General features: G+C 45.6%; 1 protein-coding gene and 1 long non-coding RNA gene across 2 annotated transcripts in view; one reads left to right on the top strand and one right to left on the bottom strand.

Moving 5' to 3' along the window:
- Positions 1-12695, top strand: part of LOC117949714 (nuclear factor of activated T-cells, cytoplasmic 3-like) — a 15294-nt gene extending 2599 nt beyond the window's left edge. The window contains exons 3-8 of the mRNA XM_034880233.1: positions 1553-2252; positions 5019-5420; positions 6116-6278; positions 8129-8328; positions 9941-10113; positions 12526-12695. Of these exons, the coding sequence (XP_034736124.1) occupies positions 1553-2252; positions 5019-5420; positions 6116-6278; positions 8129-8328; positions 9941-10113; positions 12526-12680 (1793 nt within the window). The 3' untranslated portion in view covers positions 12681-12695. The remainder of the gene's footprint in view (positions 1-1552; positions 2253-5018; positions 5421-6115; positions 6279-8128; positions 8329-9940; positions 10114-12525) is intronic.
- LOC117949787 overlaps positions 1-13472 on the bottom strand; it is a 15702-nt gene that overhangs the window by 1489 nt on the left and 741 nt on the right. The window contains exon 2 of the long non-coding RNA XR_004657735.1: positions 5620-5627. This is a non-coding gene — a long non-coding RNA (uncharacterized LOC117949787). The remainder of the gene's footprint in view (positions 1-5619; positions 5628-13472) is intronic.

Here is a 13472-nt window from a genome sequence, read left to right as displayed (position 1 = left end):
GGGGGGGCCTCATCGCCTCCTCCTCCTCCTTCCTCCCCTCTTTCTGCCCCAGAGGGGAGAAAGAGAGGAGGAAGGAGGAAGGGAGGGCAACGGTTGCTGCATCACATCTGGTTCATCTGCGTCCATCACGTTGAGGGTTGTTTCCAGAGCGGCGGCGGGTGGAGCTGTTGAAGCAGTCACACCACAGTTGCCGCTCTGGAGACGTTATGTTTTTGCATGTGGCCCGTGATGCGTGTGTCCGAGTGTGAAACACGGCTATAAATAGTGAGTTGTGTGTGTGTGTGTGCAGCTGTGAATGAATACACTGATCTGCTGTAGATAGTTAGTGCAGCACATGAAGTAGTAACTGCTGCTCTAGTCCGGCTGCAGGGCGACGCTCACACGTCAACATCAGAGCACAGAGCCGTGAAGTTGTGTAACACGGCATAAATGGGACTAGGCCCGCACGATTAGTCGTTATCGAATCGCAATCTCGACTCACCCTGTTCACGATTTAATTTTTAAAATTACTAAAAATAACTAAACTAAAAAGGTATTACATATATATATATATATATATATTTTTTTTTTTAATTACTTTGATTCTCATTTAATTTTAAACGCAACGACTTTCTTCTGTTAGTTTTAACCATAGAATAAAATAGGATTTAACCCTCATGTTGTCTTCATGTTGTCCCCATGTTGTCCTCATGTTGTCTTCATGTTGTCTTCATGTCTTCCTCATGTTGTCCCCATGTTGTCCTCATGTTGTACTCATGTTGTCTTCATGTTGTCCCCATGTTGTCCTCATGTTGTCTTCATGTTGTCCTCATGTTGCCCTCATGTCGTCCTTATGTTGTCTTCATGTTGTCCTCATTTTGTCCTCATGTTGTCTTCATGTTGTCCTCATGTCCTCATTTTTCCCCATGTTGTCTTAATGTGATCCTCATGTTGTCTTCATGTTGCCCTCATGTTGTCCTCATGTTGTCCTCATGTTGCCCTCATGTTGTCTTCATGTTGTCCTCATGTTGTCCTTATGTTGCCCTCATGTTGTCCTCATGTTGTCCTCATGTTGTCTTCATGTTGTCTTCATGTTGTCCTCATGTTGTCTTCATGTTGTCTTCATGTTGTCTTCATGTTCTCCTCATGTTGTCCTCATGTTGTCTTCATGTTGTCCTCATGTTGCCCTCATGTTGTCTTCATGTTGTCCTCATGTTGTCTTCATGTTTCCCTCTTGTTGTCTTCATGTTGTCCTCATGTTATCTTCATGTTGTCTTCATGTTCCCCTCTGATTGTCTTATGTGGTCCTCATGTTGTCCTCATGTTGCCTCCATGTTGTCCTCATGTTCCCCTCATGTTGTATTTCCTAAAAGTTTTAGGATGTTAGTAGAGGATGAAGGTGTTTCAAGCCACTGTGGGGAACGTGTCATGCTGTTGTTTTGGTTTATGAGTCTGTGTGCAGGCTTAACTGTCCGGTGCAGCTGACCTGAGGCAATAAAAACAAAACATTCTTTTGTTTGCAATGCGAATTGTAATGTGATTTACATGTTGTTGATTCTCTTACACCTCGCAGGTCCAGAGCTCAATGTGAGGACGCCTCCCGCCTCCACTCAGGCTCTGGCGGGGCAGCTCGTCAGCCAGGAGCTGCAAGGTCACCCTCCATGTTTCCCCTACCTGCACAGCGGCTACCAGCCTCAGGGGCCCCAGTACGGAGCCCAGGGGAACCCCAGAGCCTTTGACTGTCCCAGTATCCAGATCACCTCCATCGCTCCTAACAATAATGTGGAGCCGGGCAGTAGCCAGGAAGCTTTGGCGGTAGGCGGGGCAGAAGGGGGTTACCCCGAAGTGTCCTGGTCCAGAAGCCAGCTCTACCTGCCCCTGGACCCCTGCTACCGGGACCCGATACTCTGCCCGAGCCCCTGCAGCAGCCTGTCCTCCAGGAGCTGGATATCCGACCTTTCCTCCTGCGAGTCCTTCTCCAACAACTATGACGACGTGGAGGGGGAGCTGGGCGATGCCGCCCGCCTCGCCCTGGGGTCTCCCCTCAACCTGGGGTCCCCCCTCGCCCTGGGGTCCCCCGTCGGGTCGCCTCTGGGGTCCCCGGGCTGTGGAGGTGGGGCGTTCGGGGTGGAGCTATGGCAACAAAAATACCAACATCCTTTAGCCTTCAGTCCGGTGCTGTCGCCCCATCAGTCGCCCCGCCAGTCGCCCTGCCACTCCCCTCAGACCAGCGTCACCGAGGAGAACTGGCTGAGCCGCCGCCCCACCTCAAGGTACACCTTCGTCTTCATGGTTTACAGATGTCTCAATATTAGGGGTGTCACGGTTTCGGCTTAAGCGAATTTAAGAGCAGGATCAGCGATTTCCCTCAGAAGTTTATCTCTCTCCATTCCGCCTACTTGTGCACATCCAAAGAAAAAATGAACAATCACACAGACACAGCGTAGTTTAGCGGCTGGTAGCCTGCAGGTAAAGATGCAGGGTAACGTTACCTCACTGGCTGCTAGGATGCAACACCGAGGGTATCTTACCGGTAGCTGCAGCTGCTCTTTTACAGACAACATGGCCGCTGACGGAGTTGGAGATGACGAAGAAACAACAGAAGTCAAAAAATCCATCCTTCCCTCACTGGGTGGCAACATTTTGCCTTCCCTGTGAGGGAGCTATTGAAACTACATAGTTAAAGCTTATGTGCTCAGACGGGACTCCATTGTACGTTCACGTGCACATCGTTAACCTTTCACTTGCACCTCGTATATTGAGACACTGAATGAGTTCTCGTGAAGTACCCACCCGCCATTTAGTGGCTCTTATTGTGGCATTGCTGTCACAATCAAATCATGATGTTAAAATCAGATGCCAGTTGAATCGTGACACCCCTACTAGTTAGTAACTTTATTTATTTAAACAGGCAGTCTGAGATCAAGATCTGATGTTAAAGATCGTTCTGACCTTTGTTTCTCTGTGGTTTTTCTCCTCAGGCTACAAACAGGCGTCATTTTGTTATGACCTAACAACCATCAAACAAAACCAAAACATACAAGCGAACAATGAACAAATGTAGCTTGAGGCTACTGCAACCTGGAACCAGTTCTGCCGTAATGCATGCGTACATTAAGTTGAATTGTTATCAGATGTGAGGATACTGTAACAGTTGAGCTTCATAGATTAACATCATAAAACGATTGTTCCCTCCTGTCAGTAAAGATCCGGATTTTAAGCTCGTTTAAGGGTTCATATTTTTGGGGTTAAATGTGAGTCTTGATTCGAGACCTGGCCAAATCCTGCTAAGGCTGTGTTCAGGTTTGAGGCGGTCTGAGAGTCCAGTCTAGGTGACAGGAAACATCAAGATTCAAGGTGTTTATTTGTCATTACAATGACAAGATGTGCAATGTAATGCTCGTATCCCGCCCTCCCCAACAGAAAAGGAAAACTATAAATACAAACAACAAATGGAAAAACCCATAAATAACAGATAACCCTCGTGCTGTCTTCCCGTTAACCATGAACTTGTCTTTCCAGGTCAAAATTAGAATTTATTTTGGTGCTTTTCCGATGTTTTTTGTTGACGCTGTTTCTAATTTATTTGTCATTTTTTCCAGCTTTTGGTGCTTTAAAAAAAAAAAAAAAAAAAACTGAGCTGGTTTAATAACAGGTTTTACACTTATTCTTGGAATTCATGGTCAACAAACCTCATTTATGTCAAATTATACATAGGTTTTTAGTTAAAAAAGGCAGAAATTAGGAATAAGACTAATAAGAGGAATAAGATCAGAGGATGTTGATGTTATGTCCGGAAACTGGTTTGAAACCATCAAAAAAAAAAAAATAATTCCAATTCCTTGAGATTAAATAAAACACCCCAAATATTCAATGAAAGTAAACATTCATTTTACCTGAAGAACGTTGTATGAAATCATCCATGTTATTTTTTGGGGCAATTTGCTTGAAAGAAATCCATATTTCTGATGTAAAAAACACTTCCAAAAACGGGTCCATTTGACCCGAGGACGACACACGAGGGTCAACCAAGTCCAGTAGCTAAGAAGCTATGAACAGTGCAAAGGGTCAGTGTGCATACAAGTAACAATGGGTAAAGTCCAGGCTAGCTATGTAGCTATACAGTCTGCCTATGTACACTGCCTCTATTGCTGCCACAACAACGTTAAAAACCCAATGGAGGGTAAAAAAAACAACACAGCCGAGTGTTTCCTGCAACAACAAAGCTCTCGCTGTGTTTCGCTCGTCTCTTTCTGTCTCTCCCGTGAAATGTGAAATGTTAAAATCTATTAACGATCTGACTGAAAACAGTAAATGTGAAATATTAAGTTTAGATGTGTGTTGTTGGGGGGAGGGGGGTGGGGGGGAATCAGTACAGCATAGTATCGCGATTATTTTCAGTGGTAATACTGTATTGATACACAGTTCTAAGTATAGATCTTTTATTATATATTATATATTATATATGTGTTGGTCAGTTTGTCCCGTTCTGCAGCGATAACATTGAAGATGAACAAACAGAGAAATGATTCTTTTTAGATGAAACAGATGTTGATAAGTTTCCTTTTGGGGGACGTCATTTGAAATTGGGAAAAATTTGAAGTTGGAAAAAAAGTGATAAATTGCAATATATTGCGGAATATTGCAATATGTTTGAAATCGCAATAATATCACATTGTGGCAGACGTATCGTGATGATAGCGTATCGGGGGGGACTCCAACCCTGGGGGGGGGGGTTGAGGACACAACAGGACGTCACACATGTGCCGTCACACTCTGTGGTGGCAAATGTAATGTGTCGGCGCGAAGAATCCGGCACAAATGGGTTAAAACGTCCATCAAAATCTCTCCAAAAATCAACGAGTAATCTTGTTGAAATAATCGTGATTTCAAAATTTACCAAAATATTCGCAAATATTGTTTTTTTTGGACATCATCGAGCAGCCCGACGTCAGCGTAACCCTGATTTAAATGCCCTGCACAGAGCAAAACGTTTTTCTTGGTGTGAACGTCCACTAATCCCAACTGTACTCTCCCAGACCGTCATCCAGACCCACGTCCCCCTGCGGGAAGAGACGCCACGCCGGCGCCGAGTCCAACGCCCGCACGCCGTCCCCCCACCACTCCCCCAGCACCACGCCGGGCGCCTCCCCCCGGGGCAGCGTGACGGACGACACCTGGGTGGGAAGCCCCGGCGGCGCCCTGGGGTCCCTGCTGATGTGCGGCTACCAGGATCTGGACGTCCCCTCCAAGACCAGGAGGACGTCGGGAGCCCAGCTGGGGGGCCTCTCCGCCGGGCAGGGAGACCCGGGCCTGGAGCCCTTCCTGGATTCTCCTGGGGAGGAGGGGCGCGAACAGGACGGCCTGGCGGATCTCTTCTTCCAGGTGCCGTCCCACTTCAGCTGGAGCGAACCCAAACCTGGGAATCCTCCTCTGTTCAGGTTGGCACGACGATAATCCAGCTAGCCGCCCCCCCCTGTTTGCAGTCTTTATGCTAAGCTAAGCTAACTTGCAATAGCTTCATATTTGCCGTACTTAGTGAGTTTGAAACTGGACAATATTATCTGTATTGTACAATAACACCGGCTTAATAGTCGTGCAATACTCTGCTGCTACAATTTAGTCATTATTACTGTTCACCATTACAACTCCTTAATTATTATAAATACTGTATCATAAAAACTCCTTAAACTATTTAAATACCATACATATCCAAACTCCTTAAATTTCTTAATTTATATTTCTATACATGCGTGCAACTGTAACACAGAATTTCAAATCAAAATGTCAATGAAGTATTTCTGATTCTGAGTGATATCCATCTTCTAATCTAACTCCACGTCATAAAGTGAAAGCAAATTTCCCAAAATGTGTAACTTTAACCCTCCTCTGACTGAGATAATGTCCAGTTTCAGAATTTCTGTCCTCCAGCTCTTCCACAGACTTTTCTGGGCACCCTTGTTCTCCTTTTTAATGCTAAAATGTAAATAAACCAATGGTGCGGCTTGCTCGTGGTGCAGTATTTGGTGTCTCAGAGTCTTATCTGGTCTTTGTGCGTCCGATGTCTCTTATCTGGTCTTTGTGCGTCCGATGTCTCTTATCTGGTCTTTGTGCGTCCGATGTCTCTGCCCTGTAGGAGCTCGTTCCCCCCCCCTCTAGACTGGCCGCTGCCCAACCAGTTTGACCAGTTTGAGTTGAAGGTGGAGGTCCAGCCCCGATCCTACCACAGGGCCCACTATGAGACGGAGGGCAGCCGCGGGTCCATTAAGGCACCAAACGGGGGACATCCTGTCGTCAAGGTGAGCAGAGTGCCAGTGGTCCAGGGGGGTCGCGTGGGATTTCCCCCTTTCTGGTCTACATGTCCCTTCCTCTACATGTCCTGTCTTCTACATGTCCCTTCCTCTACATGTCCCCTCCATGTCCCTTCCTCTACATGCCCCCTCCATGTCCCTTCCTCTACATGTCCCTTCCTCAACATGTCCCCTCCATGTCCCTTCCTCTACATGTCCCCTCCTCTACATATCCCCTCCATGTCCCTGCCTCTACATGTCCCTTCCTATACATGTCCCCGCCTCTACATGTCCCTTCCTCTACATGTCCCCTCCTCTACATGTCCCTGCCTCTACATGTCCCTTCCTCTACATGTCCCTGCCTCTACATGTCCCTTCCTCTACATGTCCCCTCCTCTACATGTCCCCGCCTCTACATGTCCCTGCCTCTACATGTCCCTGCCTCTACATGTCCCCTCCTCTACATGTCCCTGCCTCTACATGTCCCCTCCTCTACATGTCCCCGCCTCTACATGTCCCCTCCTCTACATGTCCCTGCCTCTACATGTCCCTGCCTCTACATGTCCCCTCCTCTACATGTCCCTTCCTTTACATTTCCAGTCCACCACCCTATTTTGGTCCGTGTTGGGACTGGAACCTGCAACCCTCCGGCTCCCAACCCAACTCCCTGCAGACTGAGCTTCTGCCACCCCCTAAATATAGATGGGATTTGAACTCCCAACCTTCACACTGTGGAACAGTTTCTCTTCCAACTGAGCTACAAGGGCCCAGTTGCAGGTCTGCAGGGGCCGTGGTGGTGGGGTTTGGGATAAAGATGGTGGTTTGGACTAAAATCCTCCCGAGGAAGGAACAAGCGTTTCCTCGTTGTCATGTAATGGACACCAGCTGCTATTCTGGGTGTTGCATTCTCCAGCCGCCGCCGAAGCCAAACGAGTTTCTTTGCTGCAACATGTGTTAAAAATAAATAAATTAATAATAATAACACTCACAGGCTTACACAGGAAACAGAATATCAAGTAGATCTCACTCTGAAAGATCAGACCTGACACCAGAGCAGGACTTATTTTACACAGTTATTAAAACTAAATTGCACAACTTTACTTTAAAAACTCATCTTTTTGACTCAAATAGCTTCACTTCTCTGTCATTGTAGGGGAGAAATAATTATATTTATTACAAGAAAGACTGAAAATAAGGAGAAATAGCAAGTCTAGCTCCCTGCAAAGTTAAAAAATATCATTTGTTGAATTTATACAGAAACCATTAAGTGGATCCTCCGTAGCTCAGACCGCTAAGCTACCAGACTACAGGAGACATTAGCTCAGACCGCTAAGCTACCAGACTACAGGAGACATTAGCTCAGACTGCTAAGCTACCAGACTACAGGAGACATTAGCTCAGACTGCTAAGCTACCAGACTACAGGAGACATTAGCTCAGACTGCTAAGCTACCTGACTACAGGAGACATTAGCTCAGACTGCTTAGCTACCTGACTACAGGAGACATTAGCTCAGACTGCTAAGCTACCAGACTACAGGAGACATTAGCTCAGACTGCTTAGCTACCAGACTACAGGAGACATTAGCTCAGACTGCTAAGCTACCAGACTACAGGAGACATTAGCTCAGACTTGCAGAGTCGGATCACTTTCTCAGCACAAACAAACCACTCCAGAGTTTAATTAAAAAGCCAGACACACAGAGAGACAGACAAACAGACTGATGGAAAACCCAGAACAAAAACAACAACCAAACCCAGTCGTAGACGTTAGTAAAGACCAGGGTTTTAAGCTTGTTTAAAATTAGCATTCAGCAGGAAGAGCAGCTGTTCATCACATGACTCCATTTTGTGTCTTCAGTTGCTGGGATACAGCGAGCAGCCGCTCAGCCTGCTGCTGTTCATCGGCACCGCAGACGACCGCTACCTCCGGCCGCACGCCTTCTACCAGGTCCACCGGGTGACGGGGAAGACGGTCACCACCAGCTGCCAGGAGAAGATGGCGGACGGCGCCAAGATCCTGGAGATCCCTCTGCTTCCAAGCAACGACATGTCGGCCAGGTAACGTCACACCTGGGCTCGGGATCAGCTGCTCTTTGCAGGGCATTTAAATCAGGGTTATGCTGACGTTAGGCTGTCAGATAATGTCAGAAAAAATCATATTTGCGATTATTTTCGGTACATTTTGAAATCCCAATTATTTAACAAGAGTACTCGTTGACTTTTGGAAAGATTTTGAGAGACGTTTTAACCCATTTGTGCCGGATGCTTCGCGCCAACACATTACATCTACCGCCGGTTACTGCGTTGCGCAACTCTGAAACTCTGACTACCAAGAGCCTGGGTCTGGGCCTGGGCCTGGGCCTGGGTCTGGGTCTGGGTCTGGGCCTGGGCCTGGGCCTGGGTCTGGGTCTGAGTCTGAGTCTGGGTCTGGGTCTGAGTCTGAGTCTGGGTCTGTCCCAGGGTTTCTTCCTTAAAGGAAGTTTTTCCTCACCACTGTAGCCCTGTTGCTTGCTCTGGAGGAAACTACTATACCTGTTGGGTCCTTGTAAATTCTGGAGTATGGTCTAGACCTGGTCTATCTGTAAAGGGTCTCGAGGATAACTCTCGTTATGAATAGACACTATAAATAAAATTGAAACTGAACCTCCTGCCGGCTGCTGCGTGGCGCAGCATTTTGTATTCGTCGATATTTTCGTGACACGTGCAGCAGGGAACGCACTGTCATTGGTTCGGGTTTGGAGGCGGGTTTTGTTGACTATTTAAAGCCACGTGACCACCAAAATGTACCGTAGTTTGCTGAAAATCACGTCAATCAACCAGACACACATGTGCGTTTGTTTATGAATTTTTTGAGGGACGAGCGAGAAAACGGCCCCGACAGAGGAGGAGTTAGACAGCGAGGGCAGGGACGTTGAGGTGGAAGATAGTGAGGAGTTTGGGAGGAAGGATGTAGCAGATAATGATGATGATGGTGATGAAGAAGTGCTGTATGATCCTGGATGAGGTTCAGAGTTGCGCAACGCAGGAACCGGCAGTAGATGTAATGTGTCGGCGCGAAGCAGCCGGCACAAACGGGTTAATAGAAAGTTTTAATAGACGTAACGAATGGCACATAACGTGAAGTAACGTGGCATTTTATTTAGTTTGAGTTTCAACTCGTCCAGTCGTGCTTTAAAATGCCAGTAGTAGTTATATATGTGCAATAAACTAAATTTACTGCACAGTGAATGACCGTCAGAACCAGAAAAAAAGATTCATTGGCCTTTAAATTTCAATTTGCATTTATTGTGCTGAACACATGTTACTATTAAATACACATTACATGTAAAAGAGACAATAACATACACAATAACAAATACAGTACAAATTAGCAAATATGTGGAATATACCTTTAGGCTGGGTGGTTTAGTGCAAAGATGTTGAGGGCTCGAATGTAAGAGTATTTTTTGTCCAGTGGGGCGAGTAAATGTCTCTTCCACTTGACCTACAAAAAAATCCACCATTTTGGATTTTGGATCCACCGTCCAATGTCGAGCCCTGCTTTAAAATGCCAGTGAATTTTAGTTTTAGAGCTACTGAGACTGCTGACTTTCTCCAGTTCTTCTTCTTCTTCTTCTTCGTCTTCCTTTGGAACCAGTTTGTATTTTGGGTTTTTTTTCCTCCTCCCCAGCATCGACTGTGCCGGCATCTTGAAGCTGCGTAACGCCGACATCGAGCTGAAGAAGGGAGAGGTGGACATCGGGAGGAAGAACACGAGGGTGCGAGTTGTGTTCAGGGTCGCCGTCCCTCAGCCGGACGGACGGATGCTGTGGCTGCAGACCACCTCCAGCCCTGTGGAGTGCTGTGAGTCCCTAACAACAACTAGAGACAACAGGACGGGGTCTGCCGGGGACAGACGCACTGCAACTGAAGACAAAACACAGATAGACAAAACACACAGACAGACAAAACACACGCAACTCAACAAGACACAGATAGACAACAACTAGAGACAACAGGACGGGGGCTGCCAGGGACAAACGCCCTGCAACTGAAGACAAAACACAGATAGACAAAACACACACAAACAGACAAAACACACGCAAGTAGACAAAACACACGCAGATAGACAAAACACAAGCAGATAGACAACACATCCCGCAAATGGACAAAGCACATTCAGGAAAAACACAGAAACAGACAAAACACACGCAACGTAACAAAACACACGCAACTCAATAAAACACACAGATAGACAAAACACAAGCAAATCAACGCATTTTTTTAGGATTTTCATTGTTTTTAACTTTTTCTTACATTTTTGTCCCTTTTTTCAACGCTTTTGATTTTTTTTTCAAGGTTTGCCACGTTTTTAGGGTCAATAAACCTCATTTATAGGACATTATACCTAATGTTTGAGTTAGAAAAACAGAAATTAGGAATTATTGAGACTAAAATTAAAGGAATGGATGTTGATGATAATCCCAGACTGGAATATGTCAACTTTTACTCAATACTATTTAAAAAACACTTCCATTTGTTTTACAATGCTATAAAATTGAATAAGACGCCCCAAAATTAATGAAAGTAGAGATGTGTACTTGGCAAAGAGCGTTGGGTGGGATCAATCATGTTATTTTGGGGAATTAAAATGAACATTGATATAGGACAACATGGGGACAACATGAGGACAACATGGGGACAACATGAAGACAACATGAGGGTTAACACCAGTTTATTTTCAGAAGCAGAGGATATTCGGGGGATGTGACTGTGAGATGTTGCTTCATGCGTGTGCAGACTGACACAGATCCTAATCAGTGAGGTTATGTCTTCTCTTACAGCGGACCCAGTATTTCCTCTGTGTTCTGCTGTAGTCTAGTAATGAAGAAATGAGTAGAGGAAAAAATGCGTGATCACTCGCGGTTATCACACGCTTTTTTATCTGCTCTAAATGTACTTTTAAAGGCATATTTTTTACTTCTTTTGAATGCTCTAGTTGTGTTTTGAGACTCTACATCCTCCCAGGGACGTAGAGAGTACATGCAAATAACTTTAGTGTAGTGGAGAGAACCATCTGGAAGGGCTTTAAAAACTCAACTCGCCATCCACAGCATTACAGTTTCATTTGTACTCAGAAGTCAGATTTTCCGAGGTCAAAGTCGTAAAAACGCGCCCCAGAACTCAGATTTCTGAGTTCTCTGAGCTCAGTACCCCGAGCTTAAAATCCGACATGGCCGCTCCGTGCATCAACAGCAGTGAAAGCTGCGGTTATCGTCACCGCCACCGCCCAGCGTGAGGAGAGGGCAGATGTGAGTCGCGCATGCTCAGATTTAAACGGTTTACGACACAACTGTCACACTGAAATTAGTGAAATCCATGAAATAATAACGTTTTCTCATTACAAAGAACAACAGAAGATGGAAATCATCACACAAACATTGTAGCTAGCTGTGGCTGATTGGTTGCTAACGTTAGCTCAAAACACCATTCACCTGACAGCCTTTGTTGTGTTTGATGCTAACGTCAGTTGGCAACCTGGCCGGTGTGAATTCAAATCCCAAAACTGGTTTTGAGGAGAGTGGTTAGGAGAGCTGTTTAGAAGTGAACGTTTCCTGTAACTACTTGGTTGGGAAGAGGCTAATGGCTAACCTTGCTAGAACTATGCTAACTACCCTAAATTGCGAAATTGGGGGGGGGGGGAGTAGCTCAGTCTGTAGGGAGTCGGGTTGCCAACCGGAGGGTCGCTGGTTCCAAATGTATGGTGGCCGACTGGTAGCTGGAGAGGGGCTGCCAAGGTGCTCTTGAGCAAGGCACCTAACCCCCAACTGCTCGGGGCGCCTTTCCATGCACAGCCCCCCACCCCCCCGACATCTCTCCATTTAGTGCGTGTATAGGTACTGAGCATGTGTGTGTATTTCAGGCCTGTGTGTGTGTGTGTGTGTGTGTAATAACAACAGAGTATATTATATAATATAATATTATTATAAAAGTGAAAGGAACGCAGTCGACTCGGGTGTGACATCATTCCCAGCTCCGTCTTCCTAATCCAGAAGTAGATATAACGCACTAATTTTGCTGCACCCCAAACTACAGAGCGGCCCACATCCCAGAACCCAGAACCCAGAACCCAGAACCCGCATGTCTAACTAGGAATTTGCGTCAACCCCCTTGTGTTCTTTTTCCCCCCCCCGGAACAATCTTCTGATTCCAGCTTGTTAAAAGTGGAATATCTTCCAGTTTCTTCCTTTAAAGAGATCTGAACTGTGTTCCCAGCCCAGCGCTGCGGCCAGGAGCTCCCCAAGGTGGAGGGCGTCCTCCCCGCCAGCTGCTCCGTGGACGGAGGGACGGAGATGCTCATCACCGGGTCCAACATCTCCACCCAGTCCCGCGTGGTCTTCATGGAGAAAGCCCCCGGTGAGACCCGCTAACCCCTCTCCTGTTGATCCTGTTGATTCGATGTTGTGTGTAATTTTAGTTTTGGTTTTTCTCTTTTCTGGATTTTAGTTCATTTCTACTTTAATTGCATTATGCAGTGGAGAGTGCTCAGATTAAGCCCCTCTGAGCTTTTCTTTACATCACTCCATCAGATCTTTTATGGATCATGTGTGTATTAATCTGTAGTTATATATGTGTAATAAACTAAATTTACTGCACATTAAATGAATGACAATCGGAACCAGAAAAAAAGATTTGTTGGCCTTTAAACTTTAATTTACATTTATTGTGGTGCACACATGTTACTATGAAATACACGTTACATGTAAAAGAGACAATAACATACACGTATACGCAGATATGTGGAATATAACTTTAGGGTGGAGGGTTTAGTGCAAAGATGTTGAGGGCTGCAACTAAAGAGTATTTAAACGTTGTGGAATAGTTTACTGGTCTCTAAAGTGTCAGTAAATGGTGAAAAATGTGGATCAGAGTTTCCCAAATATGGATGAATATAATGGAGAGACACACACACACACGCACATACACACACACACGCACTCATATACACACACATACACACACACTCATATACACTCACATACTGTACATAAACACGATTAAGCTATTAATCATACAAAAATATTTGGCCCTAAACAATAAAAGTTGATTATACTAATACTAAAAGACAACATAAGAATTCACACACACAAACACCTACACCCCCTAAGCACACACACACACACACACACACACAAACACACACACACACACACACACACAAA

This window comes from Etheostoma cragini, chromosome 8 (assembly GCF_013103735.1).
Source record: "Etheostoma cragini isolate CJK2018 chromosome 8, CSU_Ecrag_1.0, whole genome shotgun sequence".
NCBI classification, from domain to species: domain Eukaryota; kingdom Metazoa; phylum Chordata; class Actinopteri; order Perciformes; family Percidae; genus Etheostoma; species Etheostoma cragini.
Note: the sequence above shows the minus strand (reverse complement) of the source record. Positions and strands in the feature narration are given on the sequence as shown.